We start from the raw sequence: 25869 nt of genomic DNA, 5'->3' as shown, positions 1-25869 counted from the left end.
TATTACTTGAAAGATTATCGGTAGTAATCAATTTGTGCCAGAGCATAATAATTCTGTTTTTAACCTCTATAAAGTGAGGGAATCTCCCTAATTCACCATATACCATGTAATTACACGTACTTTTCCTAACGCCGAGTATACGTTTACAAAACTGTAAATGAAGCTTTTCTATAGCTGTAATATTTTCGTGACCCCATACTTCAACTGAGTACATCAATATTGGTAAAACAAGGGAATCATATACTTTTAACTGGAGATCAATAGGAAGAGAGGTGTTTCTTATTTTCTTGTAAACAGCAAACATAGCTTTTCTTAGTTTAAACAATATTTTATTCAAAGATAAGACAATACAAGTAGAATACAATTCAATGATGTACATTAGGATTTGGTAACAAGCTTTAAGCTTATGTAAAACCATCTCCTTATAGCTTTTCTTGACTGTTCCAACAGTTTCAATTTCGTTTTATGAAAACTCACATTGTAATTCATCAATATTCCTAGATACGAAAACGAATCTATAATTTCAATCTCTTTGTTAAATAATGTGAAATGAGGACGAGTTCGAGACTTCCTCTTTGAAAAAATAACAATTTTACGTATTACCACAAGCCCTCCACCTCTGGTCGCGAGTTCGAATACCATGCGGGGCTGTTGACAGGTACTGACCACTGGTCGGTGGTCCACCATCAAACATGGCTCGTCCTTATAATATGACCCTGGCTGTTGATAGGACGTAAAACTAAACAAACCAAACCAAAGTTACTAGCTAATACGGTAACGATCAAATCCACGTGTCTCCATTCTCTTTCCTGTATGGTCTCTTAGACGAAGCTAACCAGACTTTTACATTACAGCTTGACGCGACTATATAGAGTCCATACAGTCAATTAAAAACTCTTCGTTACGAAATTACGATTTAGATTTACTCTCTTTGTGTCGCTGGTGTAATCAATCTTTGACCACGATCAAAGAAAATATATATAAAAAAACTCGTATTGATAATCTACATAGCCTAGGCTATATTATAATATATCAATAATTGTCAAGCAATGGGTTATTATGATCCCGCGCACGTGTTCACTGGGGCATAGCGACACACATTTCATTGGCACAGAACTGAATCGATTTCATGGGTTATTTTCAATCAGTACTTATTTTTTTTCATCTTCATAAAGCATTAACAATTATGAAATAGTACACGAAAAAGACATTGTTTTTAAATCTGTCCCGCGATACACCGGCCGGTTTTTGACAGTACGTTATACAGGTATATAGATTTTACAGGTAAATTCTATTTATAGACGTAAAGTTGTCAGACCAGTTTGTCGAGCGACTGAAGACAACACGAGTTGAATGGGGACTATATTTAGCCTAGTATACACTGCTCTGGGTTGGGCAGAACGTCTGCTGAAGACACAAGTAAACGGGTTTTCTCAATACAGGTGTGTACACACGGATACCTCTTCTGATCCCGGGGGTGTCGGGACGTCCCAGGGCACGAACAAGTCTGCACAAAGGTGAGCTTTTTTATAGATAATCGATATTGATTTTAAATATGATTTACAATTGTTTATATTTAGTGTTTTAAATGGTTGATACTTATTATACTGTTTTCTCGATTAACTTCGTTTTGTTGTGAAGCAAAAATCACACGGAAATTTGTATCTATAACATCCCAAATGTTATTTGGAAGAATATTCTAATTACATGGGTCTTTTGTGTTTGGCTGTTATAATTTTTATATGTGGAATGTGTTTTGTATAATTAATGATTGTATATAGACACCTCCCTATGGTCAGAAACATGTACATATGTATATATGTTTCTCCTATGATCTACATGTAAAAAATATGAACACTATTATTATTTACATCAAAAGGTAAATCAATAATCAGTATATATATACTTCTTGTTTCTATAGTGACAGTTGGGACAAATACCACAATTAACAACAATTAACAAAAATTTCAATATTACAAAGTGTTACCTGTATTACACCTGTGGGTGTGAGTGGTACACTACTGGTGCTATCTGATCTGGAGATCTTACCAACTCACTATCAGGCTGATAGAAGTTATCCATTCTACATAATATTGTGTAACAACTGTGTAAGCTATCACATATGCAAAATGTATGAAAAAGGTTCTTTTTAGATTGTGTGAAGTTTTCTTATTATTATATCATATAAATAATAATAAATCAATAAATCATATGTAACTTTAATTTTGCCATGTATAAAATGAAAATCTTAAATACTTTATGCAAAGTTTAAGATATGTAGTTTGTATTATACAAGGATATTAATTTGTAGTTTAGGGTGATATATACAAAATGTAGATGTATATAGTGTCTCATATGTTTTGATAGCAGGCCACTTTATCATGCAAGATACAGAAAAGAGGGCAGAACCATCAACCCAATCATCCACCCTTGTCCTCAGACTCTGTATAGCATTATATATATTTCCATATCAGTCCCGACCCTCCACCCTCACACACAAAATTACAGAAGGTATTTTTATTGCATTTCCATTTATAAACCCCACTCCCCCCACCCCACACAACACACCCACCACCATTCAACCTCACACTCACATAGCAGCATGCAGAGAAGGACACATATTTTGTACTACATCTCCTTTTCAATCCTCCACTCAGGATGCTGCAACCACACCCTCACACAGAAGCTCACAGATGTTACGTATAAGTCCCCCTCCCCCCACACACACACTCTCCACATTCTGCCCAATTGCTAACACTGAGAGATATTTTATGTTGTAAATATATCTTCATATTAGCCATTGACCCCTGACCCCCAACTGTACACTCTGCCCCACCCCACTCCTAAAACAGACATATTTAGTATCTAATCTGCACACTAACCTCCCTCGCCCTTATTAGAACCAGGAATTGATATATACTCTATCCAACTTCTGTTTCAGATGACAAAACGGATTGATATGTTGTTGGTGGTGTTGGTATCGAGCATCGCCCTGACACAGGCACAGCTCACGTGTCCATCAGGGTCTGGTGGCAGATGTCGGTATGACAATGTAGGTCTGACTCCAACCACTAACCAGCTGCCAAACCAGCACTATTACATTGGAGGGTTGTTCGGCGTCCACGACAGAGCACCCGATGCCTATACATGCCAGAATGCACCGATCCGCGATCGCGGGCTCCTGAATATGGAGGCATTTCATTGGGCTATCAAAGAATTTGGAACCAACCAGAATGTATCCATAGGAGGGGTCACACTTGATTCATGTTCACGTGTAGAGCAAACCATAGAGAATATTCTAAGTTTCGAAACCTGTAAAGTTGGCTTTGGTGATTTGAATGCAGTTTCTCCACGTAACTTACTGGCTTATGTTGGACCAGACAGAAGCAGCGAGGCTATGGCTGTAGCAACTTTACTTAAGGATATGAACAAGACACAAGTCACCCACGCAGCCACGTCCAAGGACCTCCATAATCGTGACATGTACCCGTTTTTCCTGCGATCTGTCCCATCTGATGACCATGATGCCACGATAATTTCTGAGATGTTAAAATCCATGAATATTAGATATGTTCTGGGTGTATATCTTGGTAATGCTTACGGCCGTAGTGGGTTCATGGATCTTGAATCTAAATTAGCTCAAGCCGGGACAACCTGCATGGTATACAAGACAGAAATGCCAGTCCTTGCCACTGACGCGGAAATGGAGGATATAGCTGAGGAGTTGATCCAGCGAGAGAGCACACGGTATGTTGTTGTTTACACCGACGGAGCAAACGCAAGAAAACTCATGAGGGCTATCCAAACAAAAGATGCTAACAAGGTGCAGAACTTCCATTTTATCGGTACATCCTCATGGGCAGATGACACGGCTGTCACTGATAATTTGTATGTAGATGCATACACTGTTGCCTTGACAACACCAGCCGGTCAGCTGGCCACAGACGAGGCTCGATTTTACCAGTACCTGGAGAATCTGAAGCCCAGCATTAATACATGGAATCCATGGTTCCAAACCTTCTGGGATAACAAGCTTCAATGTGGACAACGTGTCTGTAACGAGGCAACAGACTCTCTGACAGGACGCTACACACAGGATGTTTACGTTCCCTTCACAATCCTGGCTGTTCGCTCCATCATTGATGGTATAAGGACTGCTGCATTGGAAGCCTGTGGTAAATACGACCTTTGTTCTAATCTATTGAACCAGGAGAATCGAGGCCAGAGAATCTATGGAGCCATTGAAGGTACAACTTACTTTAATGAGCAGGAACTCGCCACCAACTACATCTCGTACAGAATCCTGAAGTTCTCCGTGACCACTGGGTATACTGAGGTAAAGGTTATCATAAAAAAGATTAAAGAATCTTTCTCTATTCCATGTGGAATTAATATGAAGCTAAATCTTCATGTGAAATTCGTGTAAAGTTTTTTTCATGTGAATTTCATGTGTAGCTTTTTCCATGTGAAATTCAAATACATTGTCTGAATATAATTTTCCTGGCACATTCGTGTGTAGTTTTTTCATGTGAATATGTGAAGCTTTATAAACTTTATTAAAACTTATTGAATTGTCATATTCACTATTGCCCAATGATATATAGAATATGTACAAGTGTCCTATATTACATAATTTGACCAATGAGTGATCATTATGTGTTGTAGATCGGGACCTATGCAGGAACAAGTTCGTCCCTGAATCTGGCCGCTCAGGCCCCAAAGACCAATGAGTGCCCCGACTCTCCCTGCCTGGTATGTGGAGAGATCCCAACAACCCCCAGTCCTACCACTGTCCGAACGACCCCCGCTCCAATCGTCACGACGACGGATCCTACAGAAGGTGGCCGGTATAAGTTTGTCCGATTTATGGCTGGTCAGCACTTCACAGGAGTGTTCTCGGATGGAATGCGTGAGGATGATGAGTACGGAACAAGATTTGAAATTGGACAGAAATGGATCATCGCTCTAGGAGTACTGGCTGGTGTTGGCTGTGTAGCGGTCCTCGTGTTTGAAATCTATATCCTTTTCAAACTGCTGGGAACACGTATTGGCCGTCAGTGGCGGACCATGTGGCTCGGGCAGCTGCTGTTGTTTGGAATCTTCCTGTCCTACCTCACACTATTTGCCTTTTTATTCATCCCAACCAAGGCTACCTGTGGTATTATCAGGTTTGGTATTGGTGTTTCCTACGCCACCATCTACTCCGTACTACTCGTTAAGTTGATGGTGATCCTGACATCGACAACAACAGAATCTTTGATTCCTGGTGACGTCGAATCTCCAAACTATCTGAAGGGTATCTACCAGTTCCTAATGTTTATTTTCGCAGTCGGTGTCCAAATGGTCATCGATGTCCAGTGGTTGATCCAGGTTCCACCCGAGGCAGTGAAGGTGGTAACCAATGGTGGAGAGGAGGCCTGGGTGTGTAACCATTACACATGGTCAGTAGATTATGGCTGGGGCGATATGAAAAACTTTGTACGCAGCGAGTTTGAAAATCATCTGCTATCTCTTGTATATGTTATGTTCCTCATCATCATAACAACCATTGTAGCCATGCGTGCCCACGGAATCATCACTAACCATCGTGAGAGTGTTTTTATCGGCATCGCCTCTGGATTCTCCATCCCGATTTGGATTGCCTGGGGGCTGGTTGGCGGCCTCAATAAGAACCTGGATAATGGCCACCAGTTTGGTGATGCATGTTTGGCCTTTGGGTTATTTATCGTTGCCACTTTAGCCTTATTCTCCATGTTCCTGCCCAAGGTGAGACAACTCATCAACATGGGAGTAGAAGGGATCTATCTGGAGGACGATCGTGATACTTACTATAATGGCTCTGTCATCTTGGCCCCGCCCAGCTACAAAAGTCGACCAAGCTCCGTCGTATATGCAAATTCAGGGGGTGTGTATAGTGATCCAGTCATCATCGGGAACGGAGGTGACCCACGTAAGTATTTTATAGTAACTCAAATGGGGTTACCCATGAAAGTATTTATAGTAACTCAAATGGGGTTACCCACGTAAGTATTTTATAGTAACTCAAATGGGGTTACCTTCATAAGTATTTATAATAATTCAAATGGGGTTAACCACCCAAATATTTATAGTAACTCAAATGCGGTTACCCACGAAAGTATTTCATAGTAACTCAAATGGGGTTACCTACGTAAGTATTTATAATAACCCAAATGGGGTTAACCATCTAAGTATTTATAATAACTCAAATGGGGTTTCCTACGTAAGTATTTATATAGTAAAACTCAAATTGGGTTACCTACGTAAGTATTTATAGAAACTCAAATGGGGTTACCCACATAAGTATTTATAGAAACTCAAATGAGGTTATCCATGGAAGAATTTTTTTTTAAATTCCTGTGACGTCAACCATTGTGTACAACAGATGTAGTTTCACTACCCACAATGATGCTTAGATAGATAGCTTACTATCCAACAGTATTACCATTGGATAGTCAAATATCCAACCGTATTACCATTGGATAGTCAAATATCCAACAGTATTACCATTGGATAGTCAAATATCCAACAGTATTACCATTGGATAGTCAAATATCCAACCGTATTACCATTAGATAGTCAAATATCCAACAGTATTACCATTGGATAGTCAAATATCCAACAGTATTACAGTTAAATAGTCAAATATCCAACAGTATTACCGTTAGATAGTCAAATATCCAACAGTATTACCATTGGATAGTCAAATATCCAACAGTATTACCATTGATAGTCAAATATCCATCAGTATTACCGTGTGCAAATAGTACATATACCAACAGTATTACGATCGATACTGTTTTATGCCATCTTGCGTTTTCAACAGTTTTTTTACTTCTGGATTTTAAAATGTACAAATAAATCATACCTAAAAGAGACATTTTTTAAAGATCAACGTATTACCATTGGATATCAAATATCCAACCATGATAGTATTACCAGGATAGTCAAATATCCAACAGTATTACAGTTGGATAGTCAAATATCCAACAGTATTACCATTGGATAGTCAAATATCCAACAGTATTACCATTGGATAGTCAAATATCCAACAGTATTACCATTGGATAGTCAAATATCCAACAGTATTACCATTGGATAGTCAAATATCCAACAGTATTACCATTGGATAGTCAAATATCCAACAGTATTACCGTTGGATAGTCAAATATCCAACAGTATTACCGTTGGATAGTCAAATATCCAACAGTATTACCATTGGATAGTCAAATATCCAACAGTATTACAGTTAGATAGTCAAATATCCAACAGTATTACCGTTGGATAGTCAAATATCCAACAGTATTACCATTGGATAGTCAAATATCCAACCGTATTACCATTGGATAGTCAAATATCCAACAGTATTACCATTGGATAGTCAAAATATCCAACCGTATTACCATTGGATAGTCAAATATCCAACCGTATTACCGTTAGATAGTCAAATATCCAACAGTATTACCATTGGATAGTCAAATATCCAACCGTATTACCGTTAGATAGTCAAATATCCAACAGTATTACCGTTAGATAGTCAAATATCCAACCGTATTACCATTAGATAGTCAAATATCCAACAGTATTACAGTTAAATAGTCAAATATCCAACCATTCCAGTCTAGTGTTAAACATTGGGACCATTCAGCCCTTGAAAGGTGTGTTTTCTCTGGCCTATACTACACCAACTCGTGGTTTATCCCATACATAAAGTACAAGTACATAAACTGTTAAAACATACTTATTTTAGCAGCAGTTAGATTTTTGGCCCAAATGCGAAAAAGTTGTAAATAATGACGTATGAGCGAGGACTTAAACCAGAGCAATATGCTAGTTCAAAATATAAGATATACCAGTACGTTTTACAAAATTTAGTGCTGTTCGTGTGAGTGCTTCAAATACAGCGTGAAACAAAAAGCACTAAAATAAGTACAATAGCAGTAAATATTATATAAGCAGTAGACCTATATCTATAATAATAAATATGATATGTTTATATTACACCATGTTTTACAGTGGCTGTCCATCTGAAGCACACAGGGGGTAGTACCTACAGTGCCCCTGCTTATATTAGGCGTGGGGATACGTACGGAACAGGAAGTATTGGAGGCAGCAAGGTCCTCCGCGTCACCGGAGATCTTACCGGCAAAAACCCGCAAAAACCATCATCTGAAATCGGATATTACAGGAAAACAAGATCAGAAATGGGCACATTAAGGAGTAAGTTATATTTCTGTATTAACTACAAATCTATTGTTATTCATTTGCCATGATCAGTGCAGAATATGCCAGGTCGTATTATTAGATGTGGTAAAAAATGAAAATACATGTGCATGAAAAAATAATTACAGTACCACCGTATGTATAAGGCACTAGAACTTCAAAGTTGGTACCGTGTAACATGAAATATCAGAAAAGAAAAAAGTATGTGTCCATGTATAGATGAATATATAAAAAACAAAACTAAACGACCTCCCTCTAGTACTTTCGCCATTTCATGATGGCTCTTCAGTTATATGAAATATATATACATGTCTGGTTTGTTCCTGGAATCTGTCTTTTATAGTTTACTGAATTCATATTCTGTTATTTAAATTATGAAATTTTATAGTTTTTACATTTGTGATTCCACATTAACCACAAAAACAACAAAAGTTTCCAGCAGTCTACTTGGTTAGCCAGTGTACCTATCGCCTACAGAAATCAGGTCACTATGACCTACATTTAAATGTTTTATCTTCACTGGTGACTCTCAATTATACATATTACATCTTGCATATTACAGAGTTAGCCTTGCTCGATTGTTAAGTCATTATTTTGTGAGCGCAATTCACAAAGTTTTCTCTGAAAAGTATAATGTTATGCTCGCAAACACATGATGTCACAATTAATACCAACCCGCAAGGACAGATAACTCAGTAATATACAAATACAGAATATTAGGTACTGGCATTGCTTAAGTTATATCAGATTCCATCCTGACAACAGTTGGGGACTTTAATTTTCGAACCAATAAGCGCCCATGTCCCTATAAGCGCCCCTCACCATTTTTGAGGGCTCGATTTCAATTGCCCAAACATAAATAAAGACCAAAACTACAAAAAACTGTATAGATTTGCAATAATTTCGTCTTATTAGCACTTCACAATTGTTTGAACGCCCTGGGTGCTTATTGGGTTAAATACGGTAATTTGAAACTGATTTTGTGAAATTTGGTAAGAGAAAATGTTTAGCTTAAAGTATGGTGTACGGTGGCTGATTTATGCTATTTCTTCTTTTCGTCTTTTTGCCCCGAAAAGACGAAAATTGAAAATCTTAATTCCTGTTTTTTAAAACGAAAAGATGAAATTTAACAAATCTAAATTTCGTATTTTCGCGGCGAAAAGACGAAAACTCAAACATGAAAAGATGAAAGTGATGCACGTTAATTAGCGCCTTTAATTTTCGTCTTTTCGCCTTCAAAAATCTCGTCTTTTTGTCTTTTCGTCCTAAAAGACGAAAATTAACAAACCTTAAATTTCGTCTTTTTGTCCCAAAAGACGAAAATTAACAAACCTTAAATTTTGTCTTTTCGTCTTTTCGCCCCAAAAAGACATACAAACCTTAAATTTCGTCTTTTCGTCTTTTCGCAACGAAAAATTACAAATTGCAGATATACTTTGTCATCTTCCATATATTACGGAGATTTATGATGAATACCATGTCATGTATGTAGTCAAAATGTCTTCAAATAATACACAGTACATTGTACTTACTGATTGACTGTTATAATTAACTGTATTTGAGCAATTTCTTGGTACAAGTCCTTCCTTTAAACTCAAAGTCTTCACGAGTTGTCTTTCATAAAGTATTTTGTTAACAAGTTGATCCGTGGTTCAAACGCTTTCAAATATTACCCGCCGACAACTGTTTTATTTCAATTTGTGTAGTGGAGGTAACTCCTGTAAGTGCTATATGTTAAGCATTTTAAGTTCATTATGTGCCTAACATATACACGGCAATGTTTTGATAAGCGAAATTACAAAATAGGGCGATTAAAACACAAATAATAAGATATTAATGAATTTCAAAAAAATGTATCAATCAAGCTAAAAGATTTGCGGAATGATGAATCTGTTAGTGGTACGTGCCACGTGCCACGTGTGAGAAATCTACGTAACTGTTGTAAACATACATGTTGACTTCTGTTTTAAAACTTCTAATCTTAGTTATTGATGAAGAACCTTGTAATACTATCACTTTAATAAATCAATTGTTATCATAAACTACTTTGATGCTTCCATATTGAACAATTAAGTCAATATTATGATAAAAAGATTTAAAAATGACTTCCACACCGGACCGGAAGACGAAAAGACGAAATTTAAAGTGAACAGTCGGGCAAGGATGGCTAAAGTCGGTAAAAATGGTGTGAATGTATCCAGTAAAATTTCTTATGAAATAGAAAAATAAAATCTCTCGCTAAAATCTGTCTGCGTACGAAGAAATTAATTTAAAGTATAGGAATCCTAAAACGTCCTCCCGGCTGACTATGTCCGTGGTTACATTTACACGCAGCCTCGCTTTCAATGCTTTCAATTTTACTTTACTTTAATGGTCAGAACTGGGAAACGTAAGCAGAACTTGGCCGTCGTATTAATATGTGAGAACTTTTGGAAGGCCAATGAACGCATTTAGACTGGTTTTCTTTGCCCGACTATTCACTTTAAGGTTTGTTAGTTTAAAAGACAAGATTTTTGTAGGCGAAAAGACTCAAAGTCGCTAATTAGCGTGTGTTCGTGTTCGAATTTTTGTCTTTTCATCATTTCGTCGCGAAAAGACAAAATTAAAATTTGTTAAATTTCGTCTTTTCGGGTTGAAAAGACGAAAAGACGAAATGGCACAAATCAGCAACCGTAATAGTGTGATTTAATTGGAAGAAAATTAAAAATAAAATATGTTTCTTTTATTATCTTTACAGAATCCCTGTCCGAACATAACCTGGGATCACTGTGAGCTATATAACAACAAGGAACAGACTAGTATAATCAATCCATCGATCACCATCAGCTGGGAAAAATCAACGAAAACTGGAAACTTCTTCATTGTCATAGCCTAAATCTAAATTAGAAGTTCTTATGGTTGATTGAAATCAAATTTTAAATTATTTTATGGCAGAAACATTTGAATGGTGAACAGACACCACTATAAGAAACACTTATTTAGGGTTTTCAAGTGGTCTTACAAGGGAGCTAACTCCCAAATACCTACTGTGATACAAAGGAATGTGGTTTGCCGAGTATTTCGCCATGAGAATTTAATACCCACGGTGAAAACATTTTAAAATAGAATCTGTAAGGGTGAAAATGAATTAAGCATAATATTTCATAGTAAAGATAATGAAAAACTTATATGAATTGAATATATTAACGATTATACTCATATTTTTGCATGATACTTATAATGATCTACAAAGAAATTATTTTAACAAGATTTGTATTGAAAAAATCAACGAATTTTTAACAAAAATATTGGTGTTTGTTTATTTTTTGTTATATCTAGCAGAGCATAATTTATTACATTAGAAGTTGTAGGGTTGGTGATTTTGATAGTGAGGTTAAACTCACTTGAGCCTCTTATCCATGAGGTCTTCAGTTGATTGGTAAATTATAGAGTCTCTATTTGAGGAGTTGCTGTGAGTTGCTGTGGCCAAAGTCTAAAGCCTCTCTTTGGTGAGGTGTTCTATGATTGGTCAAAAAACTGTTATACATTCACATGTTGTACGAGAAGATCTGGTGTAAATGTGATCTTAAGCATTTCCAAGTGTACATATATAAGACATGTCAGCGTACCATCTTATATTGTGTAAGCAAGTACAGTGACTAGCAGTAATAGTGTATTAACTAGCATCACATGTGCGAGTATATGGTGTACCTATGTGTAGAATACATGTGTATAAATTGCAAGCTTTGTATAGTGTACAAGTTTATGTGTGTGAGTGTGTGTGTTTTCACATTCAGATATTGCCATGCATGTGGTATCACTGTGTGGCCAGAAAAGTTACTCTCTCGACAGTATGATATAATGTGATATCTCATAGAAAAACCTAAAAATTCATATTTTTTTTTTTTTTACCCATTGTCTTGGCTATGAGTATAAGAGTTTTTTTGTGACCCTAATAATTTTGTTTTAACTTTCATTCTGTGAATAAATTTGCAATAAAGGTTTGAGAGACATTACTGGCCTGTCTCATTGAAGTCTCACTAAATCCAAACGGTCCAGGGTAGTTTTGACAGGTGTGATAAAGAGGACATTAATTTTTATCTTCTTTTGCACTAGAACTGGATTTTCATACTGCCAGAAATTATCATTGCTATATGCTCATTAAGATTCGTCAGTATAGTATCTTGTCCATTTTCACAGTTCGCCGTTAAATAGCTTCTCAAATACAGGAAAGGGGGTATGAAAAAATCAAGTCATCAGAAATCACAGAAATAAATGTATTTTGTTTGTCTAGCATAGAAAGCATATTTACCCTTAATATTGTTGACAACGTTTTTTTCTATTTTTGAGACTTCTTGACATTCCATTTGACAATGGCAATCCTTATCTCTACTGTGACCTACAGAGCCTCCGATTAGTTAATTTGATTGATTAAATTAATTAAATACAATGCCAACTTGCCTCATCTGCTATTACATCACAAATGTCCCTATTCTACTTGTTGTTTTTTATGCTGGAGATGTAAATATTTACCAGGGTAAATGCACAGTTGAATCTCTTAAATTCAGCCAAAAGTATTTTTAATATCAGCATAATTTGAACAAAATTAAGTATACAAGTCTGTTTCAGCATTTTTGTGCCTGACTATGGTTGGATTAGCTAGATTCCAGTACAACAATATGATATAGAAATTTGGGTGAAACTATCCTTATTTTGCATTTTTTAAATTTTCTAGAATGTAGGCTAATTATTTGTGTTATATTTTATCTAAGATTTTTGCTGAATGTGTACAGGTTTTCTGTATTTTTGTGTATTGTGTATAAGCGTAAATCACAAGAGTGTTAGGTATATCACTCGATACAGCTGTAGTGCTCATATTTCTACGAGGGTTATTTAATCCTTCACAAATTGTTCTCTGTACCCTATTTTATCCTGACATGCACTACCATTACGTTATGATGTCTCCCCTGTGTATATTATATATATATATATCTTTAGCCATTTTGTTTCCACAATGGAAGACCTAGTACGATGTACAGTACAGCTAAATATAACAGCAGGTTTTCCACCGAGATCATTATTGTTCATACTCAATTATGCAAAATATATGACTTTTGTATGAGAAATAAACAAATATATTGTTAAAACAAGGACTTTGTTTTCCTCTTTAAATATTTCTTAGTGTTAATGCCCTTTTAACATCCAAGGTCATTTAAGGACGTGCAAGGTGTAGAAGGTGGAGGAAAGCCGGAGTATTTGGCAAAAAAACACCAACCTCTCCCTAGCTTGTCACTGTACCTGCAAGGGATAAGAACTTATACTAAAAGATGTGAAGGGACTGTGATGATATGTGTGGGCATCGTAACTCCCCAACCAGAGTCCATTACTTTTGAACATTTTTCAACTTTTAATCTGAAAGTATAAATATTAGTATACCTGGTAGGTAAGACAGCTTTTTTATTGTGGAGATAAAAAATTAGCAAATCTCTTTCATGACCTTTGAGAGTGCCTTTGGGGACCCCATGGAGCAGATTTCCCTTTGGTGTAATTTGACTCCAGGTAGCTGAGGACGAGAGAGTCCATTTGGTGATTAAATACCTTCATTTCCTAACTAGGACCGCACTTAGTCTGAAATATTATGGCCTACAATATTTCTTGACTTGACAACTGGTGCAAATCAAGTTGTTACAGCTAAACAGAACTTTCATCATCAGTTCTGTACATTATTTGAACATTACAGAGTTATCTGCCCATGCGGGTAGGTAATGATTGTGATGTCATGTGTTTGTGACTGTAACGTCATATTTTTTCAGAAAAAAAACCAGGTGAGTTTCATTTAAAATGTAATGACCTCACCATGGATATCAACCAGCATGGGAGGTAACTCTGTAATGTATACAAAAACTGAATAAAGCTACCTGACCAAGATTGTCTGGTTTACACCTGAATCTCTAGAGAACCAAAACTAATACATCCCTACAGATTATAATACAAATATTTAATAAAATCATAATAAACAAAATTCATCATCAATGGTTTAGCACAGGGACTTGACAAGTTCCTATGACTCGGACACCTTAAATAACATAAACACATTGTATAAGGTGCCTGAGGGTCAGGCCAATTGATATATTTTTTTTATTGTTATTCTGGGTCCTAGAAATTTGTCAAGTTCCTGTGATTATTATTATACAGTACATATTATTATACAGTACATAATTTTATGTACATTATATTCTCATACTGTTTCAATTCACAATTATACAGTAATATAAGGTAAATACTATATTTGTGACCAGCACAAAATCCTTTTAAAATGTTCTTTATGGCTTCTTGATATATAAACATTTCTTTTCTATACTCTTGTGTATTGGAATTATAAACAAAAATGAGTAATGAACTATGGACTAATAAATTACAGCAACAAAGCTAGAGCACCATAAAGGCTTCACGGACAGGGATACTGTAGGATGATTCAAAACAGAAAAACACAGGACAACAAAAACAGAAAAACACAGGACCAATAAAACAAAAACAGAAAAACACAGGACAAATAAAACAAAAACAGAAAAACACAGGACAAATAAAACAAAAACAGAAAAACGCAGGACAAATAAAACAAAAACAGAAAAACACAGGAAAAATAAAACACAGGACAAATAAAACAAAAACAGAAAAAACATAGGACAAATAAAACAAAAACAGAAAAACACAGGACCAATAAAACAAAATGAGAAAAACACAGGTCCAATAAAACAAAAAAAAACAAACATTGAGGACAAATAAAACTAGAAATACAGTACCTATGAAAAAACAACAACATAAAACTGCCCCTACCTCGGATCCATATTTCGTCTTTGCATAAAACAGAGTAGTTACCAAATGTGTTTTTTTGGTTTTTTTTTGTTTTGCTTTAGAAAATATAATGTTACACTCAGAAACACATGACATAGCAATCAGTACCAATAAGTACAAGGGCAGATAACTCTGTGTTACCATAGAGCTACATATCAATTGTGTTGTCATTAGTTTGTTTTTGATTTTGTTTTTTTTTTTGCTTTAGAAAATATAATACAGTATTACACTGTATTACACTCAGAAACACGTGACATAACTCTCGGTATCTATATACATAAGGGCAGATAACTCTATAATATGCCAATACGGAATATCAAAGAGGGACAGGACATGACTGGCTAGCATAGGATACTATATGCCTGTCCCCCTAATTTACAGTGAAGCGTTGCAAAAACAAAGAAACTGAAGGATGAACGAAGCAGAAACAAAGGAACTGAAGGATGAACGAAGCAGAAACAAAGGAACTGAAGGATGAACGAAGCAGAAACAAAGGAACTGAAGGATGAACGAAGCAGAAACAAAGGAACTGAAGGATGAACGAAGCAGAAACAAAGGAACTGAAGGATGAACGAAGCAGAAACAAAGGAACTGAAGGATGAATGAAGCAGAAACAAAGGAACTGAAGGATGAACGAAGCAGAAACAAAGGAACTGAAGGATGAATGAAGCAGAAACAAAGGAACTGAAGGATGAACGAAGCAGAAACATGAATGAAGCAGAAACAAAGGAACTGAAGGATGAACGAAGCAGAAACAAAGGAACTGAAGGATGAATGAAGCAGAAACAAAGGAACTGAAGGATGAACGAAGCAGAAACAAAGGAACTGAAGGATGAACGAAGCAGAAACAAAGGAACTGAAGGATGAACAAAATAGATCCATAACATGTCCAGTAGACTGGCCACCAGTCTCTAGAATGTTGAAAAAAAATATAACTTAATTGACTAGATATGGTAATGGCTCTTTTTGGCCCCTAAATCTACCAAATTTTAAATTAAGTACAATATATTAAGAAATTAAGTTGCTGCGTTTGAAATATTGAATACGCACCTGATAAAAAATTCATGATATTTTTGTTGACAGAAAGTATGTGTTTGCTATATAACCATGGTAACTTTGCATAAATTATGCAAATTTGGTCAATTTTGGCATATTTTTTGATAGTTTTTCTATTAAAAGCAATAGAACAAAACCTAGAACAAACTTTATATTTAAAGGGAATTACCGGACACAAAGAATACATTATTTTGAGAAACATAAAGTTTGTTCTAGAATGCGCTCTATGTTAACTAGATGAAAAACTGTGTAAAAAAGAACAATTTTGATGAATTTTTCACATTTTGCATAATTCATGTATAACAAAACTGGTTGCCATGGCAACTAGAACTGCTATATTACCTAATAGCACTATCAAATATGTCAGGTATGTAGTTAATATTTGAAATGCAAGATTCACATCTTAAGATAACAGACTTTTGAAAAATATCGGATTTGGGGGCCACAAAACATACCTAGTCCTTTGGCTTGAATATTTTTGTCTCTACTACATGTCTGATCCTAAGTTTCAAATCAGGGGGAGATAATCTAGTGGAGAACTCTGCTGAGAAAGTCTTTTCAACAACTTTAGGTCTGGTGGCCAGGCTACATGTCCAGGGCCAAATCATCTTTCTCATGTTTACTTCATACAGTACAAATAACAAGCAGCTGACCAATACAGACATACAAAGGTAACAGTACAGACATACAAAGGTAACAATACAGACATACAAAGGTAACAATACAGACATACAAAGGTAACAATACAGACATACAAAGGTAAACAAATGGTAGTCACCTACACATCTATACAATAAAGATGGTCAGGCATACCACATCAACAAAAATGTGTCAAAATGGAGCCAAGTAAAAATTTACAAAATGATTTTAAAATAAATTTTTCATTGCTGGTTATTATTGCAATTTAAAAAATAGTGATAAAATTTCATAGAAATGGATCTGAATAAATATTAACAACAAAAAATAATGAAAGCAAATCTATGTCAAAAAATGAATTTCACTTATTACATGTTTGATTATTTTGTCGATTAAATAGTTGAAAACACATTCATAGTTAAAGTGAAATGTACCTAGGGAAACAGTTATACCATATGATTCAGAGTCCAACCGAACTGTAAACACAAACAAAATGGCATTTTGATTTGTTAAGAGTTACTTCCCTTTGTTTTCTATGCGATGATGATGATGATGATGATGGTGACAGAGATTATGGAATTTTGTATACAACAAAGTTATATGAAATGTTGGTGTATTTTTTTATGTTTAAGATTACTGATATTTTTACATTGTGGTAGGGTATATAGAAAATTCATACAACTTAAACATTAAACATGTTACACTAGTGTAAAATAATGTCTTTCAACCTAAACGATATATATGCAATACAATCTACAGTAGAATTATGAAAATTATTTCATTAATATGTTTTGGTTTATATCAAGAAAGACAACAATGGAGCTCCCATATACATGTATATAGGATCCTACAATGTTACCCTAACATCATGTCTACAGTATAGATAATGACAAAAACCATCATACAACACAAATACATTTTGTTCATATCAAACTTACCATTGGCGAATTCAGTTTTCTAAGTACATTATCATCATTTAAATAAGGAATATCTTTATTCAATCAAATAAAAATTACCATATTCAACCCCAAAAAAGTGTCCAGAATGCTTCTTTATCGAAATTTCTCATAACTGCACTATAAATAGAACTTTTTTTTTCACAGGACACTGCAAACCAACTCATTTTTTTTTAGTACCAAACAACATATTTACATGGACTTAATTTTTTATTTTTATACAATAACGTAATTAACCTTTTCATAATTGTTTGATGATTTAGCCATTAGGGACCACAGAAAAGTCTTCTTCTTTTACAGAGGTGGTCAATTAGGCATGTGTTATCAGCAAGCTTAAGTAACACTGATGTGTTTAATATCAACGAAATGAAGTAACGATTAACACCCTCAGAAATATTTGTCAATCCATTATGGATTAGATTTCAGCACTGATATATACCTACCCTGTAAATTGTCTATCTCATTCAAGTCATTAAATTATAATATATGAAACTTAATGAATGATACATCCTCAGTACACATTAGATATCACTCATTAGTATATACAATGTATATTTATTCGTGTAATATGGTATTCAGACCCACCCACCCACGTTACCATTACACATGGTAACATGAACATTCCCCTCCCCCGAATTCCCCCAAATGTTAAAGTGATTCTCCACTGTCAATTTAATTAATGAATTATCGAATGATTTATCAAAGTTATATTTAACAATTCATTAACAAAATAATACATGTGTATGACTGAATGATTTCATTTATTAATCTATGCTGAGATCTCTAACAACTACAGTATTATGCTTCTCTCTACAGACACAGGAATCAACAAAAACAAATTAACTACTCTACCATTAAGTAATATTACTGCATCTACCTAAATTTTTATGGAAACATTTACATTCCATCTCATTTTATGACCCCTTATTCAATGATTCCACTTGCCAAACAAAAAATAATTAAAATAATTTGGCTTTTATAAAATTTCAATGAAAATTGTAGAAATTAATCAACTTATCTGTTCAATCTACACAGAGTTGAGTCAAAAACATGTATCAACATTTTATTTACATAGGGATATATAAATAATGCACTTTTTGTTTTAAGAAATTGTGGCCTGAGCTCATTCAGACAATTACAAATCCTTATTTGGCACAGTGGCCTGAGCTCATTCAGACAATTACAAATCCTGATTTGGCACAATCTTCTAACAAGGTCATGGTATAACATATCACAATTTTGGCTCAGACTTAAAACAATTTCTCTAGTAAAATATTTGTCCATTATTTTTCTTCCTTTTTTGAGTAGGTCCATATACAAATTGAATTATTATTTCGACAAAAACTAGTAGTTAGAATGAGATCAGTAATAAAATGCCACATATATTGTATGTGAACACTAGGTCATAACCTGTGACCTCTGAACTCTGACCCTGATACTCCTGACCTTATTTATGAACTCACCATGAGTCTTTTGATATTTTTAACCCTGATTTACCCTTGAACCATGTCCCCTTGTATATATTTGAACATACATCCAGTTTTCTCTGTCATTTCCACTAGGGTGGAAACTATTAATAACTGAAACTAATTTGACAAGTGTGGTGACGAAAATACAGCAGAATATAAAGGTTTTATAAATATTTGTGAATATTATATGCATATTTCATGACATTTGTTAGTTGTTCTAAATCTGTTTAGGTACAAACACTTAATTTGTAAAATATTCATATCAACTTAACAGTATAAGCAAACAAAATCATTTAACAACAGATCTTAAACATCCATGGTTTAATAAAAAAAAGTCTTGAAAATAAAAATATGTATAAAATTTTCTTATTTTTTTAAATTGTTGAAAAAAGCTATAAACAGAAGATAACATTTTCTACGAGATGCATTAATTGAGCTGAAATTTAAAAAAAAGGTCAATCATAGCCTTACTTACATCTACTGACCATCCTATTAAAGCATTTGAAATAAATAAATTACAAACATGAGGAATTTAATATGATTGAAATGAAACAAATTAAATATGGCAATCATGGAATGATTTGTAGGATTGTTCTCTCCCCTTTATAAACCTTACAGTAGGTGTTTGTGTTATTTGGCGTGACCTTTTGGAATCACTGTATGTTATTTGTCGTGACCCTTTTGGGTCACTGTATGTTATTTGATGTGACCTTTTGGGGTCACTGTATGTTATTTGGCGTGTGACCTTTTGGGGTCACTGTATGTTATTTGGCGTGACCTTTTGGAATCACTGTATGTTATTTGTCGTGACCTTTTGAGTTCACTGTATGTTATTTGGCATGACCTTTTGGGGTCACTGTATGCTATTTGGCATGACCTTTTGGGGTCACTGTAACAGCGGTATTATTCTCTGGCTATAGTTACGGCCGTGTGTCAGTGGTAGTGATGGGGGTTCTATCATGGCCCATTTCTTCCTTGCCGGATCTTCCTCTATTGCACACACACAGCAGTACGGCACTTTAGGTAAAATCTTTTTATAGTCATTTATATTACGGGCACCTTTTCCTACTAATAGTCTGGTACACAATTCTAAGGTCCCAGCATGACCGACAAACAACAGGTTCCCTCCTACAAAATATAAAACAACCAATTACAGCATCTCTGACGGGATTGAATTATTCGCAACATACACATCCAGGAAGTCAGAGCATCTCAATCACACTTAGCCAATCAGAGATCACATCCAGCCAATCAGAGCATCTCAATCATATCTAGCCAATCAGAGCATCTCAATCACATCCAGCCAATCAGAGCATCTCAATCACATCCAGCCAATCAGAGCTTCACAAACATGTCGATCAGAATATTTTGAATACATCAAGCCAATCAGAAAATGCAGCTCACAAATATCCAGCCAATCCGAAAATTTCTAACACACCCAGCTAGTCTGGGTTTTATTTGTTAAACACTACTAACAGCCATGGCCATACAAGGACCACCGACATACAGTCAGTACCTAGTAAATGCCCCATGAGGGATTCAAACTCGCAACCAAGAGGTGGAGGGCTTTTGGTAATATGTCGAGACATATAACCACTCAGCCATCGTGGCCCCAATTCCACTAGTGTCTTTGAGACTTATTGCACCATTATTCATAAAAGTGAATACAGTATTTTACTATTTTTGAAATTAAACTTAATTACGTTATAAAAGTGAATAATTTACAATGTTTATATCAGATAAAAAAGAATAATTAGCCTTGTTTAAAGAGGATAAGGATATAACTGACCTTCTAGTTCATGGTTTTTGAGGATTTGTTTGGTGGTCTCTGTTGATCTGGCATATAACACTTCCACTGGCTCATCCTCCTGGAGTTTATCTCGTGGATATTGAGGAGCGTATGTGGTATCAACAGGGTAGCCATGGTTAAGGAGTTCAGTGGGGGACATCCACCGTGGAACACCTGCCTGGTACCCTGTCCATTCATACAGTCCCGGCTCAATCCTCAGCTTCCACTGTAAGTTGTACACTACAAATACAAACATTTTTAACATTCCGTTATTCAATACAAGAACGAATGCTCAAACATATACATAACTTTTTCTTCTTATATCAAATACAATAGATTATACAAATACAATCACTTATAACACTAGCTTATTCATTACACATCACAATCACTACATATACACAATCACTACATATACACAATCACAATAGATTATACAAATACAATCACTTATAACACTAGCTTATTCATTACACATCACAGTATCACTACATATACACAATCACTACATATACACAATCACTACATATACACAATCACTACACATACACAATCACTACACATACACAATCACTACACATACACAATCACTACATATACACAATCACTACATATACACAATCACTACATATAAACAATCACTACATATACACAATAACAATAGATTATACAAATACAATCACTTATAACACTAGCTTATTCATACATATACACAATCACTACATATACACAATCACTACATATACACAATAACAATAGATTATACAAATACAATCACTTATAACACTAGCTTATTCATTTTACACATCACAGTATCACTACACATACACAATCACTACATATACACAATCACTACATATACACAATCTACATATACACAATCACTACACATACACAATCACTACACATACACAATCACTACACATACACAATCACTACATATACACAATCACTACTTATACACAATCACTACATATACACAATCACTTGATATACACAATCACTACATATACACAATCACTACATATACACAATCACTACATATACACAATAACAATAGATTATACAAATACAATCACTTATAACACTAGCTTATTCATTACACATCACAGTATCACTACACATACACAATCACTACATATACACAATCACTACATATACACAATCACTACATATACACAATCACTACATATACACAATCACTACATATACACAATCACTACACATACACAATCACTACACATAAACAATCACTACATATACACAATCACTACACATACACAATCACTACACATACACAATCACTACACATACACAATCACTACATATACACAATCACTACATATACACAATCTACATATACACAATCACTACATATACACAATCTACATATACACAATCACTACACATACACAATCACTACACATACACAATCACTACACATACACAATCACTACATATACACAATCACTACATATACACAATCACTACATATACACAATCACTTATGTCAGTAATTCAAATACATTGCACTACACATACATTGAGATGTACAGAGTACATTATATCTCCAGAAAAGAAAATTCGATAAGTCAGTTTTGTGTACCAAAACGACATGGGTAATTTACCCTTTATCAATTAGTCCAATCTTTCAGTGATTGTAACGTCATATTTTAATGTGGTTTTTGCGACGTCATAATCATCAAAAGGATGGGATTAATCAATTGTAAATCATATTCATCAAGATTGACAACATATACATGATGTCTAAGTAAATGAAGGTACATGTACTAAGAAACGCTCCTTCTCAAATTTTACACCAGAAACATTTTTTATCAAAACTCATCTTAAAATTGTCATATATTAGAAGAAATCAATAATAGCGGTAAGGTCAAATAGAAGATTACAGGCATAGCCTTTTGATTGGACACCACAGGTACAGTAACAGACAAAACTCTAACCTTTTAATATCTCCGTCGCTGTTTGTACACATCTAAGGGAAGGTGAACAGTATATACAGAACATCGTTGACCCACTCTCTAGAAGGTTCTCTCCTGAAAAAAAGATCACAGTAATGTCAATAAGAATCTCTCCTGAAACACAGACCTGTGAACCTGTGAGTTTAGCCTGGTAGTGCCCTGCTACTGTCAGTGGCGGGTCAAAGAGATACCTGAGATCTTACCTGTGAGTTTAGCCTGGTAGTGCCCTACTACTGTCAGTGGCGGGTCACAGAGATACCTGAGATCTTAGCCTGGTAGTGCCCTACTACTGTCAGTGGCGGGTCACAGAGATACCTGAGATCTTACCTGTGAGTTTAGCCTGGTAGTGCCCTACTACTGTCAGTGGCGGGTCTTTGATATACTCCAGGTGTGTCTTTCTTGTTGGTAATTCACGCAGTAAATTTAAATTGTTCCGTTTGTAGTTACCTGGAATTAATTTAATTTAATATTGGCATATTAGCATAGAAATAGAAGCATATGTCAATTGATTGTTCCAACAAGTCCATTCCTTAGACTGATGTAAATAAGTCCCAATTCCTCAGGAGCTAGGTCAAGGCTACTGTAAACCAACTTCCTTTTACTTTTGCAAATTTTCAAGATCCAAGTAAATTCGTGAAAGTTTATCACCACAAATAAATATCTACAGCATACATATGGATAGGAATTTTCACTTTTAATTCCACAAATGATCATTTTCATTAACTTGTTTTGAAACAGAAACCACAAATACTAATTCCTGTGAAAGAAAGTTGGAATACTGACAGTATAACATCAAATCCTAGCCCTGATCTATCTCATATGATTAGCCATAATATGAAGCTCAATACTTCAGTTTAGGATAAGGTATTTCATAACTTCATAACCCCAAAAGATATTGAGAATAATGCTAGAAGGCTTTAGGAAAACCTCACCCTTGTTGTTGTTGTTTTGTAGAAAAATTCACAGAATTGAGTGTAATCGTGTGTAACATGATTGTGATGTCACAAAGATTCATGTTCAATTTCGTGCTAGCTTTACAGATCTCTAGAGCGAACCAAACACATCACTGAATTTGTTCTTGGTTCTCAGCAGTTGTTTTTATCAAGAGGACGAACACCATGTAAAAGTCTGACAACTCTAAATACTAGGCCAAGCTCCCTCCCCCTCCCTTTCTAACCCCTAGGGTAATATAACATTAAACCCTACCCCTATAACCCTTACCATTGTGGCATTTACACATCACTGTGAAGTTGAATTGTGAGGACCAATCCCACTTACCATCGTCATCATAGCACATGTCAAACCATTCCTTGCCCATGGCGAAGTCCACACGCTCACCATGTCGCACTATATACAGCTTTCGGGGCTCTGATAATGTCGGTTTCTTTTTTACCTGTACACCATAGAGATCACTTTTCATTTTCTACTTTGTTTATGTTCATTTCAATTTAAATACTGCAACCCTAAAATTGTTATTTTGGCACACACAAATTAACTGTATATATGAACTAGTTTTGAATCGGCTACTGGAAAGACAAATTCTTGGATTCTCAATAACTGCTGTATCAATATCAAACTAAGATAAAATGACATTTAAATTACAATATTATTTTTAGAATATGATGTTGACAGGATGTCGTTAATCTACCTGTAACATTGCATTGATCCCTATTACGTACTGTAACAAGGGAACTCTCTACAGTAGATACAGTAAAACCTCTCTATTAAGACCACTTGAGGGTCTGAGTGAAAGTGGTCTCAATAGCAGGGTGGCAGTAGACTAATCAGGATATTGTATATGATCCTATATCTCAATAGCAGGGTGGCAGTAGACTAATCAGGATATTGTATATGATCCTATATCTCAATAGCAGGGTGGCAGTAGACTAATCAGGATATTGTATATGATCCTATATCTCAATAGCAGGGTGGCAGTAGACTAATCAGGGTGGCAGTAGACTAATCAGGGTGGCAGTAGACTAATCAGGGTGGCAGTAGACTAATCAGGATATTGTATATATAGCAGGGTGGCAGTAGACTAATCAGGATATTGTATATGACCCTATAGCAGGGTGGCAGTAGACTAATCAGGATATTGTATATGACCCTATAGCAGGGTGGCAGTAGACTAATCAGGGTGGCAGTAGACTAATCAGGATATTGTATATGACCCTATAAGAACCCTTACCCCTTTTTGTTCACTTATGTTGACATAAATATAACCTGAAACTATGTAAACCATGCTTGTTTTTCTTTGTGATTTCTTTTATAAATTAATTGATTCATTTTTCAATTTTCAACCCCCTGGGCGCTTAATGGGTCAAATACAGTACATGGTTAATTACTATACCTGCGTGTAACCTTTACTATCATGCCAAAGATTATCATATGTATCGTCCTCCAGGTCGAAGCCGTTACTGTGATTAGAGGTAGCCCCCTGGACAACACTGGAGGGCGGGTGTTCGATAGGTGTCGGGATGAAAGGGGGAGGTAACTGTGAGTTCATATCTCTGCGTGGGATCTCCACTTTAGCTTCCATAGGCAGTGATCTACAATAATACAAGTTCAACACATTTTAATTTACACGTCCATTGGGCTAAAAAGAAATTCTAAATGGTATTCAAAAGTTAAAATCCACGTCAAATGTCTTTCTGCTTTTCTGTTCCCAGATTTAAAAATATATATTGTGTGCATGTGTTCCCAGAACTATATACATACCTGTGTAATGTCCAGGTGCGTGTGTCGGCTGTATACATACCTGTGTAATGTCTATGTATGTGTGTCGGCTTTATACATACCTGTGTAATGTCCAGGTACGTGTGTCAGCTTTATACATACCTCTGTGATGTCCATGTACTTGTGTCGGCTGTATACATACCTGTGTAATGTCCATGTACGTGTGTCGGCTG

General features: G+C 35.3%; 2 protein-coding genes across 3 annotated transcripts in view; one reads left to right on the top strand and one right to left on the bottom strand.

The window, feature by feature from the left end:
* Positions 1–1358: 1358 nt before the first annotated feature.
* On the top strand, positions 1359–13370 carry LOC138332268 (metabotropic glutamate receptor 3-like). The gene is made up of 5 exons (XM_069280289.1): positions 1359–1517; positions 2942–4336; positions 4666–5950; positions 8035–8238; positions 10979–13370. The coding sequence occupies exons 2-5, from the start codon at positions 2942–2944 to the stop codon at positions 11011–11013; spliced, it is 2919 nt and encodes a 972-aa protein (XP_069136390.1). The 5' UTR covers positions 1359–1517; the 3' UTR covers positions 11014–13370.
* A 3740-nt stretch (positions 13371–17110) lies between these two features.
* The window catches only part of LOC138332269 (ubiquitin-associated and SH3 domain-containing protein B-like), a 32017-nt gene continuing 23258 nt past the window's right edge, over positions 17111–25869 (bottom strand). The window contains exons 8-14 of one of the 2 annotated variants that reach the window (XR_011209802.1): positions 25311–25509; positions 24239–24353; positions 23288–23407; positions 22943–23035; positions 20982–21221; positions 19938–20320; positions 17111–19902 (exon numbers count right to left, since the gene is read on the bottom strand). Coding sequence is in view for 1 of the 2 variants with exons in the window: in XM_069280291.1 (XP_069136392.1) it covers positions 20079–20320; positions 20982–21221; positions 22943–23035; positions 23288–23407; positions 24239–24353; positions 25311–25509 (1009 nt within the window). In the remaining variant the exon portion in view is untranslated. Of the gene's footprint in view, positions 20321–20981; positions 21222–22942; positions 23036–23287; positions 23408–24238; positions 24354–25310; positions 25510–25869 lie in introns of both variants that reach the window. The other variant, XM_069280291.1, reaches the window with a different exon arrangement.

The sequence above is a fragment of the Argopecten irradians genome, chromosome 9, assembly GCF_041381155.1.
Source record: "Argopecten irradians isolate NY chromosome 9, Ai_NY, whole genome shotgun sequence".
In the NCBI taxonomy this organism is placed as follows: domain Eukaryota; kingdom Metazoa; phylum Mollusca; class Bivalvia; order Pectinida; family Pectinidae; genus Argopecten; species Argopecten irradians.
Note: the sequence above shows the minus strand (reverse complement) of the source record. Positions and strands in the feature narration are given on the sequence as shown.